The 26,937-nt window shown below is 44.3% G+C and overlaps 1 protein-coding gene across 1 annotated transcript in view; it reads right to left on the bottom strand.

Annotated features, from left to right (window-relative positions):
- FNDC1 (fibronectin type III domain containing 1) overlaps positions 1 to 26,937 on the bottom strand; it is an 88,416-nt gene that overhangs the window by 13,843 nt on the left and 47,636 nt on the right. The window contains exons 9-18 of the mRNA XM_069487852.1: positions 26,198 to 26,305; positions 23,322 to 23,510; positions 19,905 to 21,955; positions 19,343 to 19,862; positions 17,498 to 17,598; positions 15,455 to 15,566; positions 14,033 to 14,503; positions 7,995 to 8,063; positions 6,493 to 6,642; positions 4,271 to 4,501 (exon numbers count right to left, since the gene is read on the bottom strand). Of these exons, the coding sequence (XP_069343953.1) occupies positions 4,271 to 4,501; positions 6,493 to 6,642; positions 7,995 to 8,063; positions 14,033 to 14,503; positions 15,455 to 15,566; positions 17,498 to 17,598; positions 19,343 to 19,862; positions 19,905 to 21,955; positions 23,322 to 23,510; positions 26,198 to 26,305 (4,002 nt within the window). The remainder of the gene's footprint in view (positions 1 to 4,270; positions 4,502 to 6,492; positions 6,643 to 7,994; positions 8,064 to 14,032; positions 14,504 to 15,454; positions 15,567 to 17,497; positions 17,599 to 19,342; positions 19,863 to 19,904; positions 21,956 to 23,321; positions 23,511 to 26,197; positions 26,306 to 26,937) is intronic.

Raw genomic sequence — 26,937 nt, 5'->3', positions numbered from 1 at the left:
GAACCTGTGAAGTATTGCTGCTCCGTCCACAAGTTCCCTCCTGCTGTGGCGACAGTGAAGTCGAGCCACGCATGCCCGGGCTGGTGCTGCGTCTCACCGTGGTGCACCCAGAGGCCGACGGAAGATCACAGCTGTGCCACAACACCTGGCTTTGCTGGGGCTGGCATGGCTCAGACTCTCTGACTCTGGCTTCCATCAGAACCCTGTGCTTCCCGTGCAGGGTGTGTCCTTGTGCCTGGGTTCTGAGGGCTTCGGGGTTTTGATAGTGTATTAATACTTGCTGAACACAGTGTAACTCCGAAGTTCTCTGTGGTTCCCATCAAAACCAGGCCCCAAAACTAACGGATGACCTGCTCCTGAAAAGCCAAGAGGTCATCACGTTGGTGACTCCCCACAGAATCACTCCTAATGAACTGATCACTTCGTTCCTTCAGGGTGGCTTGGGAAGGTTGCACGCAGGAACCCGGCGGTTTCACATTGTCTGGATACCACCTGGTTACACACTAACTTGGCCTTTGCGAAGGGGGAGTGGCGAGGGAAATTCAGCTACATCTCACACAGCTAACAGGGTCCAAGTGCCCTGCAGGAAGTCCCGATGACAGCTGTTCTGTTTAGGCTTAGGGTGTCATCGTATCCACCTAGCTTCCCTGTTCTGCAGGTGGAAGAGCTGGTGCCTGATTTACTGACTGGGGAAGAGCTCCTGCTATTTTCTCTCCTAGCCTTGTGGGACCTGCAGCTTTTCCTCCACACGGCAGGGCTGGCGTCACGTGCTGACATGTTCCATGGCAGGCAGCTGGACAGGCATTGGTGGTGTTATGTTGGGAGGGCCCAGATGCCTGTACACAGCTCACCCACACTGTTCTGCAGTGTCGTGAGTACTCATGAGTAGGGCACTGAGCTTTCGTTTCAGATTAGGTGTAGGGTATGCGAAGGATGAAAGGACACTGAGGTCTCTAGGAAGCTTTGGACAGCCTGGAATGCATGGCCGGTGGCCGGGGGAGCAAGAGCACGGGTGCTTCTGAAGCCCGACCTCTGCAGGATAACACAGAAATCATGTCTAAGTTGTGTCTCAGAGGCATGTGTTACGAGTTCCTTGAAGGCTCTTTTTTCACTGCAAGAGCCCTGGAGGCACGTTTAATGTGGCCAGCGCTCCGGTCCTGCAGCCAATGTTTCTTCGAAGCCCCTTGGCTCAGGGCACAGCCATATATTTATGTTAAGTAATATCTGTTATGCAAGAGATCAAAAGCTAAATAGCTTAAAATAAGATTTTCAATTATTTTTTCTCAATGCCTGCTTGCTTTTAAAAATTGCCATTCAAAAAGGCACAGTCAATAAGTAAAAGGGTTTTCTGGCTGTTTTGACTACAAGCTTTCCTCCTTCCATTGATTTATGTGCATTCTGTTAGGAACATACTGGACTTCACAGAAATTGGTCTCAGCAGCCCACATAGCACACACCCTGGAGTGACTGGCACCAGAGACTCAGACTCCCCAACGCTGCAGCCCCCCACACCCCCAGGCCTTTCAGCCTCCCCTGGCACCATACCCAGCAGCATTCTTTCCCTGTGTCCTTTATCCTGGCTTTGGGCTGCTGTGCAAATTCCACAATAGAAGTTATTCTTTGGATATACTTGGTTATTTTTTCTCATTTTAAGAGATAATTTTGGGGAAATAAAACAAAAGCACTAGAAATGTTGAATTATATGAACTACACTAGCATAATGGTGACAGCTAATGTCAAACTCCAACCTGCGTTGCCACCATCCCCAGCCCATGACACATATAACATGCCACACATATATTCCTTCCTCTTACACAGCTCATGGGCCCAGGAGGAATCATTTGCAAAGGAAGATTATTCAAAGAAAATATCGATTCTCTTTCTATAAAAACTTATTTCAAGATTTATCCTCAAATATATCCTTGGCAGAGTCACATGAAGTCACAAACATCTCAAAGGCCAAGACCCAGCAGGGCTGAAGATCCTTGGGAATTGTTCCATCACATTCAGTTCCCACATAAGAAATTGAGAAGCACCCAGCCTGGTTTGGAAGCACCCAGCAGCCATGGAAAGATGCAGAGGCACGATCCCAGGGTTGACTCTGACACAGGGCAGCACAGCAGGAGCTCTGTCAACACCCTCGCTGCAGGACCTGGTCTTACAAGCAGCTCCCTGGACTCCCTGGCCATTTGCAAGATTATAGAATGTTAGAGATGTGATGATATTTTGCACATGGGGAAACCAAGGCCCAGGAAGATGAAGTAACTAGCTCAAGGTCAAGCAAATCAATCTGGGACTAGGATTCAGGACTTCTGACTTTCATCCAATGCTCGGTACCCTACCCCACAATGCTTCCATTGTTGCCTACATTTTATCCTGTTGAAAGAAGACAGCTGCACTCGTCCATCCAACTCACCGCCATCCTCCCATGCATGCATCCATCTACTCATCCATCCATCCCACCCCTCCGTCCATGCATGCATCCATCCACTCATCCATCCATCCTACCCCATCTGTCCATGCATGCATCCATCCACTCATCCATCCATCCCACCCTATCTGTCCATGCATGCATCCATCCACTCATCCATCCATCCCACCCCTCCGTCCATGCATGCATCCATCCACTCATCCATCCATCCTACCCCATCTGTCCATGCATGCATCCATCCACTCATCCATCCATCCTACCCCATCTGTCCATGCATGCATCCATCCACTCATCCATCCATCCCACCCCTCCGTCCATGCATGCATCCATCCACTCATCCATCCATCCTACCCCATCTGTCCATGCATGCATCCATCCACTCATCCATCCATCCTACCCCATCTGTCCATGCATGCATCCATCCACTCATCCATCCATCCCACCCCATCTGTCCATGCATGCATCCATCTACTCATCCATCCATCCCACCCTATCTGTCCATGCACACATCCATCCACTCATCCATCCATCCCACCCCATCTGTCCATGCATGCATCCATCCACTCATCCATCCATCCCACCCCATCTGTCCATGCATGCATCCATCCACTCATCCATCCATCCTACCCCATCTGTCCATGCATGCATCCATCCACTCATCCATCCATCCCACCCCATCTGTCCATGCATGCATCCATCCACTCATCCATCCATCCCACCCCATCTGTCCATGCATGCATCCATCCACTCATCCATCCATCCCACCCCATCTGTCCATGCATGCATCCATCCACTCATCCATCCATCCTACCCCATCTGTTCATGCATGCATCCATCCACTCATCCATCCATCCCACCCCATCTGTCCATGCATGCATCCATCCACTCATCCATCCATCCCACCCCATCTGTCCATGCATGCATCCATCCACTCATCCATCCATCCCACCCTATCTGTCCATGCATGCATCCATCCACTCACCATCCATCCCACCCCATCTGTCCATGCATGCATCCATCCACTCATCCATCCATCCCACCCCTCCGTCCATGCATGCATCCATCCACTCATCCATCCATCCCACCCTATCTGTCCATGCATGCATCCATCCACTCAACCATCCATCCTACCCCATCTGTCCATGCATGCATCCATCCACTCATCCATCCATCCTACCCCATCTGTCCATGCATGCATCCATCCACTCATCCATCCATCCCACCCCTCCGTCCATGCATGCATCCATCCACTCATCCATCCATCCTACCCCATCTGTCCATGCATGCATCCATCCACTCATCCATCCATCCCACCCCATCTGTCCATGCATGCATCCATCCACTCATCCATCCATCCCACCCCATCTGTCCATGCATGCATCCATCCACTCATCCATCCATCCCACCCCATCTGTCCATGCATGCATCCATCCACTCATCCATCCATCCCACCCCATCTGTCCATGCATGCATCCATCCACTCATCCATCCATCCCACCCTATCTGTCCATGCACGCATCCATCCACTCATCCATCCATCCCACCCCATCTGTCCATGCATGCATCCATCCACTCATCCATCCATCCCACCCTATCTGTCCATGCACGCATCCATCCACTCATCCATCTGTCCCATCACTATCTATCCATGGATGCATCTATCCACTCATCCATCTATACCACTCCCCATCTGTCCATGCATTCATCCATCCACTTATCCATCCATCCCACTTCCCCATCTGTCCATGCATGCATCCATCTACTCATCCATCGATCCCTTATGGTCTGTGTTTCCCACCTACAGATCATGGGAACTCTTACCCTCTGCCTAGGACATACCTGTTACCACATCTCCCTGGGTGGCTTTGTCCCAGTCCACAATGACAAACGAGTGGCAGCCTTCCACAGCGACCACGGTGATGTTGCGGGGGACATTCTGAGGAGGGAGGTCACTCTTCCTCAGGTCATTCGGGATGATTTCATCCAGGCTGTCCACTTGGAAGTGATCCAGAGCATCGGTCAGAGAGCACGGGGCTGACGGGTCTTTATTTAGGTATGTCACATAAGGAGCTAGAAAGGAACAGAGATATCCAATTGCACTGCTGAAGGCCTACAGCATCTGCTCCACGGAGTGAGACCCACCATTCCATCTCTCCCCACCAGACAGAGGCTCCAGAGCCCCCAGGCCCAATGCCAAGCTCAAAAGCACATCCCTAGCTCTCCTTAATGGATCCGTGTGTTTTTATCTTTCAATCTGGTGGTTTCAAAAGATCCTGCTGATAACCAACATCGATGACTACATCCTCAAAGTGATTTTGAAAGATCCCCAAACTATAATTGAATGTAATATAGTTTTCTGTGCTCAAACATTTGGAAAAGTGTGAGTCAGGCCCACCCTACACTTCACTAGCATTCTCTTAATACAGTTCATTCCCTCAACTTTCTTGGAACTGAAAAAATATATATACTGGTCAAGATGTACAGCCTCTAACCTCAGCCCTGGGTGGCCTTCCTTAGAGTTTCATAACCCCCCACAACCATCTGGAGTAGCTGTGCATAAGGCCAGGCCTGGACAGCTTTCTACCACATTGCTTCTCAGTGTATTAACAGCTACTCGCATTTGTGGACAGGTCGAAGCCTTTTCTACACACATTATTTCAGTGGATACAAGATCCTGGGAATGAGGAAGGATACAGATGGATGTCCCCATGTTACCGCCTGCCTACCAGCGCTGGGTGTGCCCACTGAGTAAGGGTCAAACCGGAGACTTTCTACTGCTAGCCCTCAGCTCCTTCTCACAGCCCGCCCTTTAAGAAGTTAGAAATGTCAAGGAAATGAGGCTGGGGCTTCTGACATGCCAGACTCTCAAGTACCAACGTCTAGTAATTTCTGAAGATTCCATTGCATCTTTCAGTGCTAGGTTCTCACTCTCAGCTGGCTGTTAGCACTGAATGCACTTCTTAGTTTCTTCATTTTCCAATAATTAGTCTGAAATTAGGCTGTTAGGACTTGTCGATGGATCTTATCCAGAAGTGTGGGGGAGGAGGCGATGATGCTTTACAGAGTGACAGACACAGGAAAACAGCCAGACAACAGCAAGCCTTGCAGTGTGCAGAGGAGTTCTGCGAACAGCCAGTAATAGCACGGAAAGCGTTTCGATTCCTGCCACTGAACTGCAGAGGGAGAAGTCAGCGTTTGGTGAACGCAGCCAGGCAGCTGCACGCCGTGGCCAGCATTAGCGCTTGCCTCAGGAATGCTACCTCAAATTAATACTCTAGTTCCTCAAGTCCGTGTGGTTTAGACACTCAATCACTACATCTCGGCTGGCAAGAGCTGCTCTCTGCTCATGGCAGAACATTTGTTTTGGAAACAGAAAGTGCGATATTGGTTTAAGCTGTTGCTTGTCTCCACTTAGTAACATATTAATCCAACTGTTTCATTAATGAAGTTCGCTAAGGGCATGGGAAAAGAAGATTTGCAAAGAGGATGAAACACAGTTCAGTTACAGAGAAATTCCTATTGAAATTGTTTTAATTACTGTGAAGAAGAGTAAGATGAATCTCTAAAGCCCAAATCCTTGAGGCTAATGAAAATTATAGGCAAGAACTAAAGAAAAACAGCTTTGGCTCTGTAATATTGCAAGCGCTAGTGGCTCAATTCTGTAACCTGCTAACCTTTTAGGAAGAATTTAGTCAACAATAGCAGATCAGGCCTAGTGGTAAGTCTTGTCTTAGAAAAGCTAGCTGCAATAAAAACACTCATGTCCCCTGGTCCTGAGGACTTGTGTTTCTTACTCTTAGTCTACACAAGGCAGCCTCTCCAAACTGTCCTCTGTTGGATACCAAAAGTCCTCCTGCATCCTCCCCCGCTTCTGACTTCGCAGAAAGCAAGTTAATATGCATCTCAACAGGACTGACTCACTAAATTACCCCAAATGGAAATTTTACTCTGGGAAAACTCAAAATGCACTGCCTTGGCCAGGCCAAGAGATTAGTTATGCTCTTTTTCAAAGAGCAAAAGTTAAAAACTCATGTGTCTCCGATTAAGGAAGTTATACTTACCAACAAATCGTTTCTTTCCAGCCAGATCAAATTCTTCTTCAGGAAAGGAACTGATGGTGCCTTCCTCTGGGACGACCTTTGGTGTCGTTGTGGCAGCGGTGGTCGAAGGTGTGGTGGTGGCTGGTGGCCTTGAGGTCTCAGATTCATAATCTGAAATGAGACGAAGGCTCTGTCATTGGGCCCTGCCAGAAAAGGGGCATCCTTTACAGTCACGTGATGCCGTCTTAAGATTCAGCTGTAGACTGAAACACACACAGACAGCCTAAAATAAAAGCTACGCCTAGACATAGTTTGTTTCCACTAAAATACTATTTCTTCCCATTTCAGTCCTCACAGCAAAGTGGCTGCAGACAAAAGAGAGAAAGGGAAAAAAGAAACACACATGATCAGAAAAATGAAATTTTATTATCAGAGATGGAGAGAATCTTCAAATCCATCGGTTCGGCTCATGGTACTGGCTCAAGGCCATTCTCTACCTGCGTCATTCTCCCTTTTAGAGCCACAAGAGATCACATCAGAAAATCAACTAGAATTTTTTCTTAAAAGCTATCTTCTGTGTATGGTTTTTTTTTCTGGGGAGGCAGGTGGGATTAATCCTGCTAAAAGAACTAATCCTTTAACATTTGAAAAAGAAAATGAAACTCTGCCCTCCTTTCAAACTGTTCAAAGACAATAAGAAAGATGGTTAATCTTTCCAAACGTGCTAAGAAATCTTCCTTTGCTTTCTGACACCTGCTGTTTTTAAGTCAGTTTTTGTTTGAAAACCTTGGATTAAACCACTGCATCAAGCTTTATTATGAATAAATAAAGTGCCAAAGGTGGCATTATTCACACAGTTGTGATTTCAGACAGTTGGAGCTACGGAGAGTAGCAGAAAAGGGGAAGCACACAGGTGAGAATCCTGAGCCCAGGTGTCAAAGGCCAGCACCAGGTGGGGACGAGATTCCTACGTGAACTCCGTCAACTGCACAGGTGACTTCTAAAGCATACAAAAGGATCACAGGGTCTCAAGTGTAATAACAACATGAGTTACCATTCATTGAGTGACTGTTCCATGCTGTTCAAGGCATTTTGTATTCTTAATCTTATAAATTTACCCTTGCAAAGATTCTACAGTAAGAAATCAACACATATACAGCACTATATTTTTTATGTAATTAGAAAAGCAGAGAAAAGGAAGGAGGAGAAAGAGAAGAGCCAGTGAGGAAGCCGGGACATTGGATAAACCAAGCAGTTTTATCAGTGAAGGAGGAGCCTCCTGGACAGGCAGCTCGAGCATCTCTTGAGCCGTGGAGGTCAGGAGGGAGGGAACAGGGAGTGCACGGGACTTCTCTGGGGCCGTGTTGGCTGTTTCTCGTTATGCACATATCCACCTGCCCTTCCCCAAGCCGTGCAGAGTTCTGAAAGGAGCTGCCACCAAGATCATCCACTTAGTGATTAAAACAAGATCCTCTGATCAGGAAGGAAAGTGTCTAGATAATGTTTTAAAACCCGGTTCATACCTTCATCGTATATAACGTAGGCCTCTTCCGTGGGCGTTGCCGTGTCGGTCTCCAAGCCTGAGAATTCGTCTAGTGGAGAAAGAGGGGAGGCGTCACCCACTGTTTCCCCATCAGCTGCTGCCCAGGCGCAGCCCCCAGGTAACAGTTCACCCCCAGGAGCAGTCAAGGCTGAGCCTCCCTGGCTTTTGCAGAAGGAAAATCACCAGAACACTGGAATGGAACTCATACTTTCTCTCCTCTGGGCTCAGAAAAGGGCAATCCACATGCCTTTCAGCTCAAAAGCAAACAGTCCCTCTGTGTTCCCATGGCGCCCTCCGCCCTCTGCCCTCCGCCCTCCGCCCCGCCCCACCAGCCTGCCCGCCCTGGGTGCCGAGGAAGGGCCTTCTCAGAGGGCAACCAGGAGAGTGGGGAGAGTGAAGCTTGGTGCTCACGATGGTGGCAAAAATCCCCTCACATGTGAAGTCTTCTGTTCATCAACCTTCATTCCCTCCACTCTCTCAATCTTGCTCTGGAATGTTCTAGAAGCAGGGTTATTTTCCCAAGTAGGCCAACTCCATCGATGAGAGTTTCCTGTGCTTTTCTACTTCCTTCTAACCTCCCACCCCCTCTCATCGACTCAGGAGATAAATCTGTACTTATCAGATTGCTTGATTCGCATAGGAAGTTTGGAAATAATATGCCAGTGGTCAGAAAGTTCTCTTCACAGACAGTTTGGGCTTAATAACCACTAGATTTATCAGGGCTACAGGATTATGCTTTAGATGCAACTTATAGAATTTTAGAAGTGATTTTTGGATACCTTCCAGGAAACCCTACGTAGAACTTTTATTAAAATTCCTGTAATGACTGAACCGATAATATGAGCATAAGTAACACGTGGTCAAGAAAGATGAGTGATTTAAGCATAACACGGAATTTTTTTGCCTCTGTTATCTGGGTAGTTTAAGCAGAGGTCTTTTTGAGAAGGTGTCATGGTATCAATTACATTATTCCTCTGCTTGGAGGATACAGATGCAGCTATAAAAAGGAGAACATCTCACTGTGGCTGATAAAATCTGGAGGCAAAAAATTTTATAACTCAAAAAATTCAAAGGAATTCCTTCCCTTTTTTTGACCTAAAGCCCACATCAATTACATAGAACTCGCTAAGCTCACTGCACTCTTCAAAGGGGGTGAGGTGGGAGACAGGAAGAAATAACCTCGGTTTATTGGACGCCTTGTGTGCAGCAGCCACTTTTATGTGTATATTGTTCAAGTTAATCCTCACAACAAACCCTCGAGGTTCGTCAGGCTTATAATACCCACACTTCTCAGGCAGGGACAGCAAGGCTCTGAGAGGATTTACAACGTGCCTGGAGACACACAGATGGTGAATGACAGCAAAAACAGAACTTGAACTTCAAGCCCTCTGGCTCCAAAGACTATGTAGTTTATACCTCATAAAACTGCCTCCACTTCTAAAAAGTTGAACTAATCAATCAAATTCTTTCTGAGGCTTAAGGTGCTCTATTAGAATCATCATTCTGAGGTACAATGAAGGGGAAAGTGAGGTAGAAAGTATATAAACTCCAAGGTAATTATTCTACCAGCCTTTTTTTTGGTGTTTTTTTGTTTGTTTGTTTGTTTGTTTTGAGCCCACTTTGAATAACATCATGAATGTGATGCTGCCAAAATAAACTCCACTGGGAGAGGACAGTGACAGCCTCGTGTTGTCTGTCCCATCCTCCTATGGGCCACTGTAAGAAGCCCCCAGCCCCCATTCAGAGGCCCAAGAGATGCTCCTTGTTGTGGTGACTCAGGCATGTTCTGATGAACCAACGAATGTCAACAACAGAGAAGGTGCGAATTAGCCACCCGTTAGGGGCAGGATGGCCACTTCATGCAACACTATTCAACATGGTTTTTCCTTAGGTCGTTCCAATGTCAGTACGCCTGGATCCAAGACAAATTACTTCTGGGCCTGTTCAAATTGGATCATTTTCAGGTCCACATCCCCCCAAATTTGGGATTATCTTGCCATGGTTTCCTGGCCTACCGTGTTCTTCCCCTTGTCAATTTAGTTTTTAGAAACATAGTCTTGCTTTGCCTCATTATCGGTTCAGTTTCATTTCTTCTCATTATTACTTTTAGCCAGGTCAAAAACGAATACACTGTTCAGCGTCTGCATCCCAGGGTAGACAAGGAAAGGGGAAAGTATATCATTTCCTTCATGGATTCTGGTGTTAATGGTAATTCCTTGAGGTGCTGAAACACTCGGGCCCACGCAGCAGGCCTCAGAAATGCAAACTGAGATCACCTCCTGAGACGAGTGACAGTCAATCCTCCGGCATAAGGAAACATCTCACGGAGTGACTCAGCGCTCTTTTTTTTAAGGCCAAATAAATGCAGGCATAATTTTTCAAAAATAGCACCATCCTGACTCCAAGTGAAAGTAAATTCCAGATGTAATGAAGTATATTTACAATTTTTTTTTTAAAAGCTGACCACCTGCATTTACCCCACCAGGGTGCCATTTTGAGCCATTTGAAACTATGTATAACTGGATGTTTTATATTAACAAGTCAACCTGGCATCAATGGTAAAAGCCTCAACCTCTTCACATAAAAGTAGCTGCCAGCCATCAACCATGGTAGTGTAGTTTATTCTCTTCAGTAGTTTATCTGAATAGTTATGGAAAAAATGAGTGAAAAATGTCACCAATGAATTAAGGCCTTAGCTCCAGAGATAATCAAAATATATGAAAAAAATTATTCTCAGTAGAAGTTTAGAGAAAGAAGCATTTAAATCACAGCCACTTGACACTCAAGTACGTTTGCACATTGTACGGTTGGTCCAGCTCAAATAAACTGTCAGTTCCTCCCTCTGTACTTGGTCTGGAGAGCAGGCTGTGGTGGGGCAGAGCCATTTTCCGTAATGACCCATGTTTTTCTGCAACATGCAACGAAGTCACGCTACAAATTCTTGAAGATGTTCAGCTGGCTGGTCCCATTTCCAAATGCACACGATATCATCAGATCTGTAGGAACAGAACCTGAAAGACAAACAGCACTGACTTTTACTTCTCAGTTAGAAAATGGAGCATGCCTGTCTCTTAAGGTGTTGTTTAGATACCCAAAGATGCATAATTAGGCAACACAAGGAATCAGGGATGAAGCAGAAGACATTGTCTCAACTGCAAGGAGCTTATTACCTAATGGAGAAGTCAGACTGAGCAAAAAAAAAAAAAAAGCAAAAACACCCCAAAAACCACAAGTATGTGTAGAGAGAGAGAAATATATGTAACAACAATGCACCAGAACAAGCCATAACATGCGTCTCTGCCTGTAGGGATCTGCACACAGGACGACACCATAACGCATGAGGACGTGCACATACATGTAAGTGTTGGTGAAGATGTAGAGAAGGCAGGACCCTCAGACATTACCCGTGGGCACGTAAAATGGTGCAGCTGCTGTGGGAAAATAGTCTGGCAGTTCTTTAAAGGGTTAAACAGTTGCCATTTGACATAGCAATTACACTCCTAGGTATATACCCAAGGGAACTAAAAACAGGTATTTAGAAAAAAACCTTGTACACAAATGTTCATAGCAGCGTTATTAATAATAACCAAAAGGTGGAAATAACCCAAATGATCATTGACTGATGAATGGATAAAAGTTGCTGTAGCCATACGATGGACTAGAAAGAATGAAGTACTGATACATTCTACAGTGTGGATGAATGTTAAAAATAATTCTGCTAAGTGAAAGAAACCAGACACAAAAAGCCACATATTATGTGATTCCATTTATATGAAATGTCTCGAATAGGTAAATCCACAGAGGGAGAAAGTAGATTAGGAGTTTCTAGGGGCTGGGAGGACGGAGAGGTGGGAGTGACTGCTAATGGGGACAAAGTTCTTCTGTGGGTGATGAGAATGTTCTGGAATTTGACAGCGGTGGTAGTTGCACAATTCTGAATATACTAAAAACCACTAACTTAAAAAGGATGACCTTTATGGTATGTGAATTATATCTCAATAGAGCTATAAACATTTTTTAAAAATTTAACTTCTTACCACAAAAAAAAAAATAATCACTTTTAAGAGAAAAAAATAATACTAACAATATGGGGGAAGGAAACTTCGGGAGGTGACAGATACGTCCTCAGCCTGGGTGAGGGTGGTGGTTTCCCAGGTGTATTCTTACACCAGACTCATCGGGGTGTGGATTAAATATGTACAGCTTGTTCTATGCCAGTCAGACCTCAGTAAACTGGTTTAAAAAGATTGAAAGATCAAATTAACTATGATTAGAATTAATACAAGAAAGAAAATGTTAAAGCTGCTAGTGGCAACAGAAATAAAAAAGGAAGAGAGGCCACACAGAAGTATTTTTAAAATAATAAATTATACTACATTAAAATATCATATGAGGATGGTATGTTGCTGTCCCCAAATTTAATTTTTTCCCAAGACTTTGCACTGATTTGTACTTATTTTCAAAATGCCGCCTAGTGTCCTTTGGCTTGGACTAGGGAACCAGGAGACCAGATAGGAGTGAATGTGTATATTATGATTTGCAAAGAAAAGAAGAAACAAAAATGCCAAGAAAAAATATTGACTTTCATGCCAAATAAGTGTCCAAAAGTACAAAGTAAATAAAAAGAACACACTTATAAGGCCTAAATAAAAGCACACAAAATAAAGTGCAAAATAATAGCAATAGAAACTAAAACCTAATCCAAAATTGTCACTCTTTTGTTTCCAATCAATTATTAAGCAATTGTCTGCTTTAATTATACCTCAATCTTTAAAATTAAACACATTAATGTATGCAGAAGAAGTCAAGGAAAATGACATAGTGTTTTAATAGAAGAAACTCAAGAGTAAATTCAAATTTATACTCACAGGCTAAATGAACAGCGAGAATTTTCATCCCAATGGTCTTCTTCCTTCATGTTTCCTTGTTCTTCGGTGTGAATTTTTTTAGACATGTCAAGTTTTCCTGTTTATTTGGACCTTTTCCATGGGAAGACTAACTTCAGACAGAATTCTCATGTTGGATACAGCATTCATGTTCAAACTGATTGTACTTATCATGGTCAATAATTTGCTGGTTAAGAATTAGAGGCGTGCAAATGATTCCTGAAATGAAGGATCTTCACTCTGCCTTAGTTTAAAAAGACATCAGCTTTCTAGCCAACATTGCAATTCATTTCAAACCGAGGAAAAGAAGATGAATTTATCTCCTCCATGCCTGGTGCAAATCTACGATGACTTGTCCCAAAACAGCTTGAACAAGGAACTGAGTGGAAGGATGGACGAAGGTGTTCTGGCTCCCACTCTTTAGGGAGAAGGAGCCGTTCTCAGAAGGAAGACAGACTCACATCAGGGCAGCAGGACAGCCCAGACCAGGATGGCAAAGCAGGGAAAGGCATGTCCCTACCAGCTGACAGCCCAGGCTCCCACAGGAAGGCCGGCCATGTGAGGGTTAGCATTTTCCAACGGGAGGGCTGCTCAAAAAAACATTCAGCTGCCAAATGTGCTTGAGAAATACTACTTTTCTTGGAGATTCACAACAAGACTATTCAATGATTTAAATGTTCCAACACTAAGAAATTCATCCAACCTGTATAAATCACGTAGTTAATCACAGAACCTTTTTTTTTTTTTAAAGAAAATAAACAACTACTAATCTTCTAATATCCATTGGAACACACTTTGGGAAATGCTAGTCCAAACTAATAATGTCACAAGTTTCAGCTAAATTTTTGACATGGGTCGTGATAAGGGTTGCCAGATTAAACACAAGATGCCCAGTTAGCTGATTTTAAATATACAGCAAATAACTTTTCCATATCAATATGTCCCATGCAATATTTTTATTTGCTAAATCTGACAACCTTAGCTGTGACACAGTACTGTCAAACGCCTCTCCTTGCTGTCCCACTGTGCACAGCACTTACCCTCCGCTGCAGGTTTGGTTCGCCACGCTACTCTGAAATGCCGCACACTCGTGCACCGGGTAAAGGGGCCCCAACAGAACCAGGCAGGTTACCTTCCTCAGGGTAGCACTCCGGGATGCCATTCGAGCCCATTATCAGGTTGCCTCCATCGTCACGCTGCTGCAGGGTTCCAGGGGGACAGGTGGGGACGGCGGTGGTGGGTTCAGGGGTGGTGGTGGTGGTGGTGGTTGTCCGCGTAGTGGTTCGGATTGTGGTCGTTGGGCGCATAGTGGTCGTGCGGCGGGTGGTGGTCGTGCGGCGGGTGGTGGCGGTCGTGGGCCGCGGAGTGGTGGTGGTCGTGGGCCGAGGGGTCGTAGTGGTAGGCAGGGGTGTTGTAGTCGTGGTAGGCCGTGTGGTTGTGGTGGGGGGGTGCGTGGTTGTTTTGATGACCTCCAAGCCCACCAGGGGTTTCCCACCGAGACTCAAAATTGGCTTATCCTGGGCACTGGCCAGGGGTGTGCCGTGTCGCCCCTGCCCAAAGAGCGGGAGGCCATCTGGACTCACCACGGGGGTCCCTTCCAGATCTGAAACAAAATCAGCCGAGAGCCAGGCAAGAAGGTGAAACAATCCACAGAAAATAAGAACAGGTGATAAGCACCTCCCAGAGCTCATGTATTGTCGTGTTTCAGGCAGTGAAGGGCAAAGAGATAATTATTATTAATGATAAAAGGACAATAGCTGAGGTGGCAGTATCTACTGCTACCCGGAAATTCCTGGGCTTATTCCAGCGTCCATTGCCCTGCCTTACCGCGCATAAATATGCAATATTTCATGGGTATGCCCATTATCCTGAGGTAACTCTCAGAGTCTAGCAAAGGAAGTAACACTTGCCACCTCCTCTCTCCTATTCCTAAGGAGGAAAGTGCTACTTCTGACCAGGAGTGGCAAACTGTTACTGTTAAGAGCAGGGAGTAAAAATTTTAAACTTTATGGGCCAGATGGTCTCTGTTGTAAATACTCAACTCAGCCCTTGCGGTGCAAAAAAGTCAATAGGCAATGCGGAAATAACACATAACAAATGAATTAGATAATGCATAAATAAATGTTTCTGTGTTCCAATAAAACTTTGTGTATGGACACCGAAACGTGAATTTTAATTATCACATATCACAAAATTTTCTTATTTTTTTAGCCATCATTTAAAAATGTAAAAACTATGCTGAGCTCATAGGCCTTACAAAGACACGCAGCAGACAAGGTTTGGCCTGCAGGCCGCAGTTTGCAGACCCCTCCGCTGAACTGCCCAGTTTCAAGAACAAAGTAGAAAGACACATTTTCTAGAGGGCGGAGCCTGCAGGAAAAGTGGAAGTAAAGCTGTATGACGGAAGCACTGAGTTCTGCCTCTTTTGAGGCTCTTCTTCCCACGTAACTAAAGTAACTGGACCAAGGACAGCCATGAAAAAGGAAGGGGCGGAGAAGTGGTTACTCTACACCTCTTAGGAGACTTTTGTTCCTTAAAAACCATTCTCACTTACCCACGATGGTCCGGCCATCCCCTCCCAGTTTAACCCGAAGAGCATTTCCATGTGAATCCTGGAGGTACCTTCCTTCTGCATTCAGTACTAACCCACGATCAAGGTCCACAACCTAAATCCATGACATAGATTAAAGAATATATTGGACATTCCGAAACAGTCACATTAGTCCAACTACATGTACGTATGTGTAACACTCTCACAGAAGGAAACCATAATGTGAGTAGGAGACATTACTTTTGTCAGTACCATTATAAGGTTTAAAAAAATTAAGTGCAAACCAGTTATATTTCCTATTATAATTGCTTACCCATATAATTTGTAAATTGTTTTAAGTTTCTCAAATACACAAAAGATGTTCAAAATATCTTTACCATTAAGTACACTATGTCTAATGCTGGGAAAGAGACAACAACACAAGTGTCTATCAATTGAAGGAAGAGACTAAATAAATTATGGCTCATCCATGTGGTGGAATACTATGCAGCCAATAAAAAGGATGTGGGAATTCTACATATATTGACCTATGCTGAATGCAGATTACAGGGCTGATTATTTTGCAAAGATAAAAATACATTCATTTGTGTGTACATAAGCTTAAGACTGCAGAGAAAAAAATTCTGGAAGGATATACCCCCAACTGTTAACCGTGATCATCACCGAGAAGTAGTTTAGGGTTGAGGATGCTTATTTTCTTTTTCATACATTTCAGAATTGTTTTAAATTCTTGCAATGAACATAGATTTTTAGTATATTAAAAACATGTTTCCATTTGTTGTTAATATTAAAAGTTAATGCTGCTGTAGCAAAAACAATATAATTTGTAATTAATATTGGCTAATATACTATGTGTACAAAAATTTCATATTCCAAGAAACTATAAAACTTGAAAAAGGCAATTATTGTCTTTATTAAGGAACAAGTTCATGCTTTTTGCTGGTAGTTCTCAAAGCATGGCCCTAGACCCAAAGCCTCAGCATTACATAGGAACTTGTCATAAACTCCAGTCATCCAGCCCCACCCAGACCTGAATTTGACAAGCCCTCCAGGGTTCCTAAGCTGGCTGACAACTGAGAACCACTGCTCTGCACAGTCAGGCTACTGGAGGAAGCCCAGTGAGCAGGCCATGCTGTTGGGTGCTGTTTCAGTAATTAAAACAAAGTTTATATAAACCCTACTTTTGAAATCCACCCCATTCGGTTTCAATTCAAAATTGTTTGGAATGACATTTTGCTCTAGTATGCTTTCTTCCTATTATAAATTTCTTTTCCTTTGAGAAATAGCAAAATGCATCTTTAGATCACCTATGACTGAAAATTTCATAAAGTCCTTTAATGTTTTCTTAAATCGTATTGTTTTAAGGGGGAAGTTTTGACTGGGAATTCCAGCATAGATCATTATTTTTGTTCTTTGAAATATATATTTTTAAATCCCTGAATATTGTAAAGCATTCTTTCCATTAACCGCAACCCACCAAAAACCCCTAAACATTTATTGTAACCCTGAGCAGTAAAAGTTAATTTAGACATACATAAAGTACTAATGCATGATTTTAGTCAAACAACAAATGTTGGAAGCTTCAAGAGATGACCTAATAAAATTGCCTATATAATTCAGAGGGGTTTTTTTTTTTGTTTGCTTGTTTTTACTCTGCTTCCTTTTAGAAAAGATTTGAGGCAACTTACAGAAAATATGTATAATATTTGACTACAAACAAAAAATAAAAATAAAATGCGACTATAGGGACAGGGAAAAGATAAGTTCATTGAGATAAGTTCTTCGTTAGCTCCGTAATGGCTGTGGTTGGGCCATACGGTTGTTTGACCTTCCCCACAAGCCAAGGCAAATGACAAACAAAGGCCCATGCCTCATCTCCCTAGCTATAAGAAGAAAACAAACTAGTTACTTGGGAGAACAAAAGATCTTTCTGAGCATTGAAAGAAACCATATCCAAGTATCTTCACATATGAGTAGAAATGTTCACCATATTTCTTTTCTCAACAGCATGAAAACAACTTGTATGTGTAAGGAAATGTACCCTACCCACTTTGTTCCTTGAGGGCCATTGATAATTCTTTGTCCATTCGGTTTTCCGTTACTACCAGGAAGAGCTTTCCCTTCTACATTTGGTCGGCCATTGTAACCTACATGGTACAAAAAAACCAATAACAGAGCCTGGTAAGTTCAACGTTCAACATTCCTGGAAAGTTGGCTTCATATCAAACTGTAAGTAGTAACACATCATTTCTAACAGAAACACTAAACAGAATGTTAAACCAATAGTTCAAATACCTTAGATAATGATAGTCTTAAATTGTGACTTCTCCATGACAAATATGAATGTCTACTGAGAGTACAGTGAAGTTACAGTTCTCTGACAATACTGGGGGCATCAGCATGTGCGGCTTAAGTAAAATTAGCACATAAAGCTTAAGCCCTTAGTAGCTATAGCTTTATTTTAGCCATTTGGAAGCTGGAGGGAGGAAGATTTGGAAGGGCAGAGAAAATTATCTCTAAAATGAACTAGAAGCTGTCCTGCTTTTCTCGGCATGTCATACTAAACATGACAACTATTTCCAGCTGACTCAGGTCCCAGTCATCAGTTGCCAAGTACGAGTGCACAGGGCCAGCTCACAGCCTGCTGAACCCTGGGGCTGCCTGGGAAGTATTAATGTTTGCCCAGAGAGTAGGGAGAGGGTGCAGCAGTGCCCCTGCCGTTGTCTGGTCCCTCTCCACCTCATGTGGAGCTCTTTCTCATCAGCTGCGGTCTGCCCTGGTCCGGCCTCACTGCGCGTCAAGTGCTTGGGCTTCCTGACAGCTATGTGTAGGTCGGACACATTTCTCTCACTCCTTCATTCATTCATTAAATATTCATTGACTTCCTGCTATGTTCACGGGAATGTTGAGTTCTACATCTATTACTGGGGTATTAGGTTTGCTTAAAATAATCAATCTCAGTGGAAACCTGACTTTGATGGGGGCATTGTTCTAAGTGTTTACATTGGACTAAAATAACAATGTATTGTACAGATTAACAAATAATACATTCACTCAGGAATGTTCTATGTAGCCCCAATTCCATGCAAGGATAGTTCAAGGCACCACTTAACTGAATGCAAATTTATGGTAAATACCTTAGACCCTTCCCTGGAGTCTACATAGACTGCAGTTCATAGCTGTCTATGCTCCATCCTCTGTTCTGGAAATACAAGGCATGCATTTGCCTGTGACCTTTCTGTGTGACAACCATCTTTACCAAGCATTTTCTGGAGGTTTCAGACAACATTCACTGATTGCAATGTCTGAGCAATTCATATCCAAGACATTTGAGTTTGTCCCAGGGTTTGTTCGATTGAGAGTTTTGTATGAAGGAGACGAGAACAAGAACAAGATAAGCCCACTGCATATCTAATTCCTTACTGTGGATTCCTTCCATACATGCTAGCACGTGAACTAAGAAGAATCTAACATACAGGAACCTGAGTCTGGTGTCATGGCTGCAACACATTTTCACAGATTAATAGTGTAAGTTAAGAAATTCCAAGAGGCAGTATGGGAGAGTGAATGACAGACGGCTGTGCAATTAGACCGTTTGGGGTTGGAATTACAGTCACTCCACAGCTGTCTGACTTTGGGCAAGCCACTCGTGTCCCTGAGCCCCAGCTTCCTCATCTGAAAAACAGAGGTTGTGATGCAAACCCTAGAGACAGTTAACAGGATGAAATAATATTACTCATGCAAAGCTCTTAACACAGTGCTTAGACATAGCAGATGCTAAATAAAATAAACAGGACTTGCTTATATTATTCATTGCCTCAAGAATTGCCATGAACACTACTGAGTGCCTTTTAAAAACAGATCAAGCGACTGTTTTTACAAACAAATTACCTTGTCTGTAAGGGGGTCTCCCAGTCTGGCGGGAGAGAGGGTTCCGGAATCTCGAATGCATCATCCGCTGGCGCAAGGAGAGCATCGGGGTGGTGGAGTAGCTGGGAGGGGCGCGGGTGGCGGACCGCGGCCAGGAGGGGGTCCCCGTGACGGGACTCTGGGTGGCAGGGCTGCGAGGTGGCAGTCGGGGAGGTAGGTGGGAGGCCCTCGGGGGGCTGCCTGGAGGTGGTGGCAGAGGTCCCTTCCCGGGAGCAGCGCTCTCTTCCTGCGCTGGGCTCCCTTTGCGAGGAGGCAGCACAAGGGAAGGCTCCCGCTGGTCCTTGGCGAGGCTGCCATCAGCATACTTGCTGCCCTTGGGGGTGGAGGAAGGCGGCCACTTGGACACAGGGGAAGACAGAGGGTCTTCCTTTCCTCCTTTTAGAAATCCCGCGTCCTCCTCCTCGTCCTCCGCGGAGACTGACTGCTGGGATTTGGATGGCAGGGGCCGCCTAGAAGGAGGCTGGGTCTCCCCAGGTGTGGCCTGGTCCGCGCCCCTCTCCTTCTGCCCCGCTGGGGACCCTGCCCTGCCAGGGACGCGGGCGCGGGTCTGGGGCCCGCCGGGCCTCGACCAGGAGCCTGCGTGTCCGCTCCGGAGTCTGTCGTTCGCACTCCCCGCCGGCGACTCCACCTGATGGTGCTTGGGCAGGGGCGGGGCGGCGTCCTTGGCGCGGGCGGGGGCCCCGACTTCCGTGCTGTCGCCCTTGTCGCTGCTCTGGGAATCCTCATCCTGGCTCCGGCGCCCAGTGTGCAGCACCCCTCGGGAGCTTGCGGTGTACGGGTCCGAGAGGGAGTGGGCGCTGCCCTGCGACGTGGGGCGGGGACGCCCCGCCGGAGCCGGCGCGAGCTTGGGCTGGGTAAGTGACCGCCCGGCATCCTTGCTCTGGGGGGCTGAGGGCTGGTGCTGGGACGTGGAGACGGGTGAAGGGGGCTGCCTTTCTGAAGCCCGGCCTGGTGTCATCCTTCGGGAAAAACTGAGCGCAGGGTGGTGCTGTGACCGTGCTACAGGAGGACGAGCAGAGGACGGCTGGCGGCCCAGGGACACTGGCTGCGTTTTGGGAGAATGACCCTCCATGTCCACTTCTGTGCTCTGTTGAACGTCCTGCGCCTTAGAGGACAGAGAGGAGGATTTGCCCTGAGAATGTGCATCTGTCCCCGTGGATTTGGAGTTCTCTGGGATGGGCTCCTTCCGATGTAGGCTGGCCCCTCTCTGGGGGCTTCTTCGTAGGGGGTCCCATCCTCGAGAGGTGGGCTGCCTGGAGGAGGAAGGCACGTGGTCATTTACCACAGTGGCAGAAAGTGGCTTCTCATCCTCCCCGTCTCCATGGATACCTGAGCCAAGCCTGGGGACGGAAGCTGGATGAGAGTGAGCCCTAGAGTGGGCTCGGGAGGGCACCGTGGACTGTGGGGAGCTGGAGGGCTGCAGCCGGAGTCCCCGGCCGCTGCCAAACCTGTTTGCAAACCTGCCGTTGGCAGCAAAGGGCCTGTGTCTGAGCAAACTCAAATGTCCAGAGGCAGGCCGGGCCCGCAGCGTCTGGGCCGTGGCCTCCGCCGGCCTCCCACTGTCTTCTGCATCACCGTCACTGTCGCCCTGGCCATCAGAAGCGTCTGCTCCCTCGGAGACCTGTGTCCTGGAGGAAGACATGGTAGACCGTGATGGCGCGTTAGAGTTGGCAGCTGGGGCTTCATGACCATCCCTCCAGGCCCTGGAGGGTGGAGGACTCAGGTGTGGTTGAGTGGGCGGCAACCGAGATGACCCCCGATGGGAAGGAGAAAGTCTCGATGGTGGGGCTGAGGCGCTGAAATCTTCTTCCATGGCCCCAAAATGGGGTGCCCTCCATGCCGGTGAGGCTGGTTTGGTGCCATGGTGCATGGCACTTCTGTCCCGCAGGACGCTGGAGGCAGACTGGCGGCTGGGCGACAGGGCTGGCCGAGGCTGGACTGGGATCTTGGAAGGTGGCTGCTGGGCGGACGTGTCCTTGGGGTGGAGGGAGCCTGCAGCTCGCTCGTCCTCGTCTGGGTCCACCAAGTCGTTGTCAGCAGAGCTGGCAGGCGGGTTGGCAGAGGAGCCCCCAGAAGGACGGTGAGAGGTGCCCTGGGTAGCTGTGTGGTGGACGGAAGAGGCCGCCACCGAGGAGCGGGGGTGGGCGGTCAGCGAGGAGCCACGCTTATCTGCACCTTCCTTTTGTGGCAGCACGGGAGTCCTGCCAGAAGCAACCACCGAGTGCCCATGCCTGCTTGGTGGCCTCAGAGTTCGTTTCTGGTCTTGGGTCTCTGAGGGCGAGGCTGGAGGGTCCTCCAGGGAATCTAGCTCCTCCTCCTCAGTGACTTCTGTGGACTGAAGATCCAACTCTTCAGTCTTCTTAGGGCGAAGCGGGAGTTTTCTGGGCAACCCACCGTTAGCCAATATCTTGTTCTTCAAGTCAAGAAGAGGGTCCTTGACATTTCTATCTTGGGGAGAAACAGGCAAATGAGTGTGTTTTGAGGAAGCTGCAGCTTTGGGAGAAGATGAGGGAGGATCGGGTTTTTGAGGTTTCCAATTACCCTCCGTGTTCTGCTGAGCGTCACTGCTCCTGGCTACAACAGATTTAAAGAATTGACTGTCAAAGAAGAAATTCAAAAGCTGTGTGACAAAAAGTGAGTATTTAAGATGGCAATGTGGGGGCATTGCAAATCAGTAATCACAATTGATAACTTCTAATTCCTTAGAACACTGAAAACTTATTTTCCCAATGATAGTGTTCTTTTCTAAAGCTCTATCTTGCTTTAAGTAACAGATATAGTCCCAGAAGATATATGTGAATTGAATCTCTAGAAATTGAATCGGATTATATCACAGCTTATCTGAAGGAATTCTTAAATAGTACCTTGAATTAATTCATTGATTTTGTAAATGCAAAATCGTATGTAGGATTTTCTTATTATAACTAACTGTCAGGACATTACATATGCATTATACCTGTTCTTAATAGGCATGAAATACATATAAACTTTGTGCAAAATACTCAATGATGATCTAACTTCAAAACCACATGGGAATGTGTCGTGTGTGACAAGCAACCTATTTGTAATTTTTGAGGCATTCCAAGGGGTTCGCTATTCCCCCAACATGTCCTTCCTTCCTTCTTCCTTAAAATTCCTTTCATAATAAATACATTTACAATTCTAAAATGAGGCTTAAAATAAAAAGGCTCCTTGGATAAGCAGGCATTATATTAAATGTACCCTACATTGCCCTGTCGAGAGCAGGATTGGCTGAGGGAAGAGCTCCTACAAGGCGAGGGGAATCTACACAGCAGTGAGGGATCCGCAGGGAGCAAACTTCATCCATTTCACAGTTTTTCCCAGAACAAAATTGTTTCATGTTGCAGTCTACCACGCGTCCTCACAGCACAGAACCGAGGACAGCGCTGCCAACTTCTGGCGTAAATGTGGGGAAGTAGAAAAGAAACTTCAAACCATTCCTCTCCAATTTTGGATCTTTAACTTGTCTGGTTTTGATACTGATCAGATAAACTAGACAATTGAAATCCTTCTGAGTGAAGCTTCATTCCTAAATAATGGAATACAAACTAAAAATTTTAAATGCTCTGTAGAAATTAAAGTGAGCTAACAATGAAAATTGTCACATTACACTTGTAAAAGTGTTCTTTCCCTGTCACAATAAGCCCCAAATTAAACAGTGATATAAGATTAATCATATAACTTATACATCAATATTATAATAACAATTAATGTTATCAAACAATCAATAACATTTTAGTCTTTGAGGAGACTAATTTCTAAAGGGACTAGAAAAATATTTTAGAAATCAATATGCAACTTAGCCCCCCCAAATCATCAATTGAACAGTTCTAAACCCAAGAGCATGATTCAAAGGAACACAAAACAAATAGCAGGAATGAAGACAGAGAGAAAAGAGAGCCACAAACACAATGCTTACTTGTTGGCATAGCGACAACGAAGGCTTTGGAGTGAGGTCCCAGGCCCCTCCTGTTTGCCGCCCGGATTTTGAAAAGATAGCGTTCCCCGGGCTGCAGACCATCCACCAGGGCAGAAGTGGTGTCTCCAGGATAGGTGAGGGACTTTGCTCCAAATGGTTTGAGAGCCGGGGCGTAGGAAAGAATGTATTCTGAAATGATTTGGCAGACAGTTGGAAGGAGGAAACTGAAAACAGTCCTGTGTCCAGCAGACAGACTGCCTGGGCAGGATGAACTAGAACGTGCGTTACTAAAATCAATACGCTAGCAATGCACGCCAAGTCCCCAGCTGGAGCATGAAGACGCAGCAGAAGGCAATTGCACATTCATCTGGGCGACCAGACAGGGCTATGCGTTTAATTAGTGGGCACTTTGTGATCTTAAGCAAATTAAACATAAACCCAGGAGGCCAGTCTTCATACAATTCCCTAAAATACTTACACTGTGGGTGTGGTTTTTTAAAATTGTATTTATTTACTAATTTGCTATGATGGAATATATCCCAAATAGAAGAAACTAAGGAAAAAGAAGTGACCAACTGCTAGAAATTGATTCTGAATAGCTGCTGACATCTTCAAGAGTTTCAGTTTATTAAGCTGAGTTATTTTTGTTAGCATATTAAATCAGAAAAATTCCATATTTGAAATACCATTTCATTTTGTAGTACTGATATAAGTTTTTATTAAATATATGCCAATAAGAATATTTCACAGTATTTAAAACTATGACAAAAAGATGTTATAGTAAATAACAGACTTACAAGATATCTAATGTATTCTTCTTTAATTGACTATATCTGTAAGTATGTAATACTCTTGAAATTTGAAAACCACAGCAAGTTCAGTCCAAGGAAGTAAAATATCTCTATGCTCACATGGAAATATTGTAACATAAGGAAGTCATATTTTAAAACAATTTTCACCTTCAGCTAAAAACTGTCATGCCTATTTTCCCCCAAAGGACTCAAGATTTATAAAACTTATCAAATTAATATGAGTGGGAGCTAAGAAAAATAATCTAAATTACACAAAAATCAAGCAATTATCAGGAGCATGGGAGATCTTTTCTTTTCCCTAAGCTCTAATCTTTAAAAAGTACATTAATTAAAAAAAACTTTCAACCAAAAATGCTTTTGCTGCATTTGTCTGAAAAAAAAAAAAAATCCACAGCATTCTTGTCTTATTTAAAATGAACAAACATCATTTGTGGTGGTCAAAAATAAGAATTAAGAGAACCCATTGTCTATAAAATTTTATAATTCAGATTTTATATGGACTCAATTCATCTGGAAAAAATTTAACCATGTCAAAGTATATTCTTCTATTATATTTTACATTTCTTATACACAGAAAAATGCCCCAATGTAATTACGAATTTCAATCCCACCACTACACCCTTATGAAAACTGTCTAAGCAGGTAAAACACATGAATTCTTTTGGACATAAAAACTCAGTAGCTATTATTATTTCTGGGCAATATTTAATTGACTACCAAGGAGCTTCTTTCACCAAAGAGCGATAAACTAAGATGTGGGAGAAGGGAAGAACAAATAAGTAACATGGTAATAAAGTCACTAGAGGTGCAATAACTGACTTTTTAAAACTAAAAAAAAGTTGTTCAGCCAAAAAAATGTCTTAATTCAATTTTCAGAGACTTTTTCAGCATAACAACAATAACTGATACAGAGGGAGTCAATGTCCAAATTGTCATAAAAAGAATGATCTAAAGGGGCCAACGAAATAGGTATTCTCTTCATTTGGTTTTGATTTATTCCAGTGGGAAACATATGAGCAAGAAGAATAGTACAATTTATTCCTAACAAACTGGAAAGTGAAAAAGCATTAAGTATAGAAAGTACCATTCCACATCTACCTTCCTTACCTTCTGTTTGTTCCATGAAAACACATCCTCGAAGATAACTTATAGTTGAATACAAAAAATTTTAATTTTTTTCCGTTAAGAAATTCTCAAAGGAGATTAGTGGTAATTTATTGAATTTCTTAAAGTTTACACAAACTTTTATAGTTTCTGGACATATTAGTCTTAAAGAGGTCTCCAAAAGTCTAATGACAATAAATAATATTCCTTTCTTAAATACAAGCTTCATTCTTTTCTACCCTTAGGGTACATTTGTATAGGCAATGCTAGGAAAAAACCTCAATATGACTTTTTAAAATGTCTCCAAACAGAATTATGAAAGGTTCTTGAATGCTTTGACATTAAAAAGAAAAGATTTGGACACTTTAGTATTTTCAACAATTTTAAAATTTAACTAGTTCTGAATAGTTTATTTTTATTCTTTTAAATCTTCAGTATTTTTTCTACTTTAATGTTATACTTTCCATGACATACATAAATAAATAAATAGATAGATAGATAGTGACAAATAGGAAATAGATCCATTTTCCAGCATTTATTACTTGAGTTTTTCAAACCCACTTAATATATTTATGGTCTCATTAAAGATATTTATGGTCCTATAGGATTTCTGTAACTCTTACTTTCGTGATCTTCCTAGCATAATGAAAAGACCCATGGCGGAAAAACCAGGGTGTTGTTTGGATGGGTAAAGGTTATCCGATGTCACACCCATGCCATTAAAAACATCCCTCCTAATAGCAACACCAAAAACCCTTCATAGGAAGATGGAAAGAAGAATCACCTTCACAACTACCTCACCCTTAGTTAAAATCTTGCATGAAATATCCTTGTCCCTAGGGTTAGCACCTCTCACCCATATGCTGTTTTCCTATTTCTTTTTCAGGCACCAAAGTTGTGGGTAGAGGCAGTGTTTATCAAAATCCATGTATCTGACAGTTTACGGAATGAGATTCCTACCTTTCACCTTCCCCTCAGTCTCCGGTAGCGCATCCCAAGACACAGTGACAACTGTGGGTTTGCCGTTGACTGGCCAGACATTCAAGTTTTCAGGAGCTGTGGTAGGAGCTACAAACGAGCAGGAATCAAACATTTTAAAATGCCCTTGAGTCACCACCTGAGCTCCACACCCCCCACAACCCCCATTCGTGGAAAAATTGTCTTCCACGAAACTGGTCCCTGATACCAGAAAGGTTGGGGACTGCTGCCCTAGGGGATATCCTAAAAGTAAATGGCATGAAGTCTCTATGTACACATGTCTTATTGAAGAGCTACTGTGTTAATTTTTATTACACATGAGAGAAAATTCTATACTTGCTTTTTGTGTAATACAGTGATTTATGTCACTTCAACCAACTCATATAGTGAGTTTAGACATATCTAGGGAAATGCTCTTAGGAATTCAGAATTTCTCTCATTGCTAAATATTGAAATATACAAAGAAGATTAAAATCCAGCTCCAAATTTTTCTTAATAAAACTTTTAAAGATATGGTTTGAAAGAAAAGAATTGTAGCCTTGGATACAAAACAAAATTCTCCCCCAGAATCAAACACAACCTCAGCCTCAGGAAAGAAAAGTCTCTCCTACATTCAAGAGCCATGCATTTCCCAGGGGCATTCATGCATACAGCGATGACTTATGTGTGCTACATGCTGAGATGTAATGTGCTGCGCATGTAGGAACAGCATGAACAACCTG

Source organism: Eulemur rufifrons, chromosome 15 (assembly GCF_041146395.1).
Source record: "Eulemur rufifrons isolate Redbay chromosome 15, OSU_ERuf_1, whole genome shotgun sequence".
Lineage (NCBI taxonomy): Eukaryota > Metazoa > Chordata > Mammalia > Primates > Lemuridae > Eulemur > Eulemur rufifrons.
Note: the sequence above shows the minus strand (reverse complement) of the source record. Positions and strands in the feature narration are given on the sequence as shown.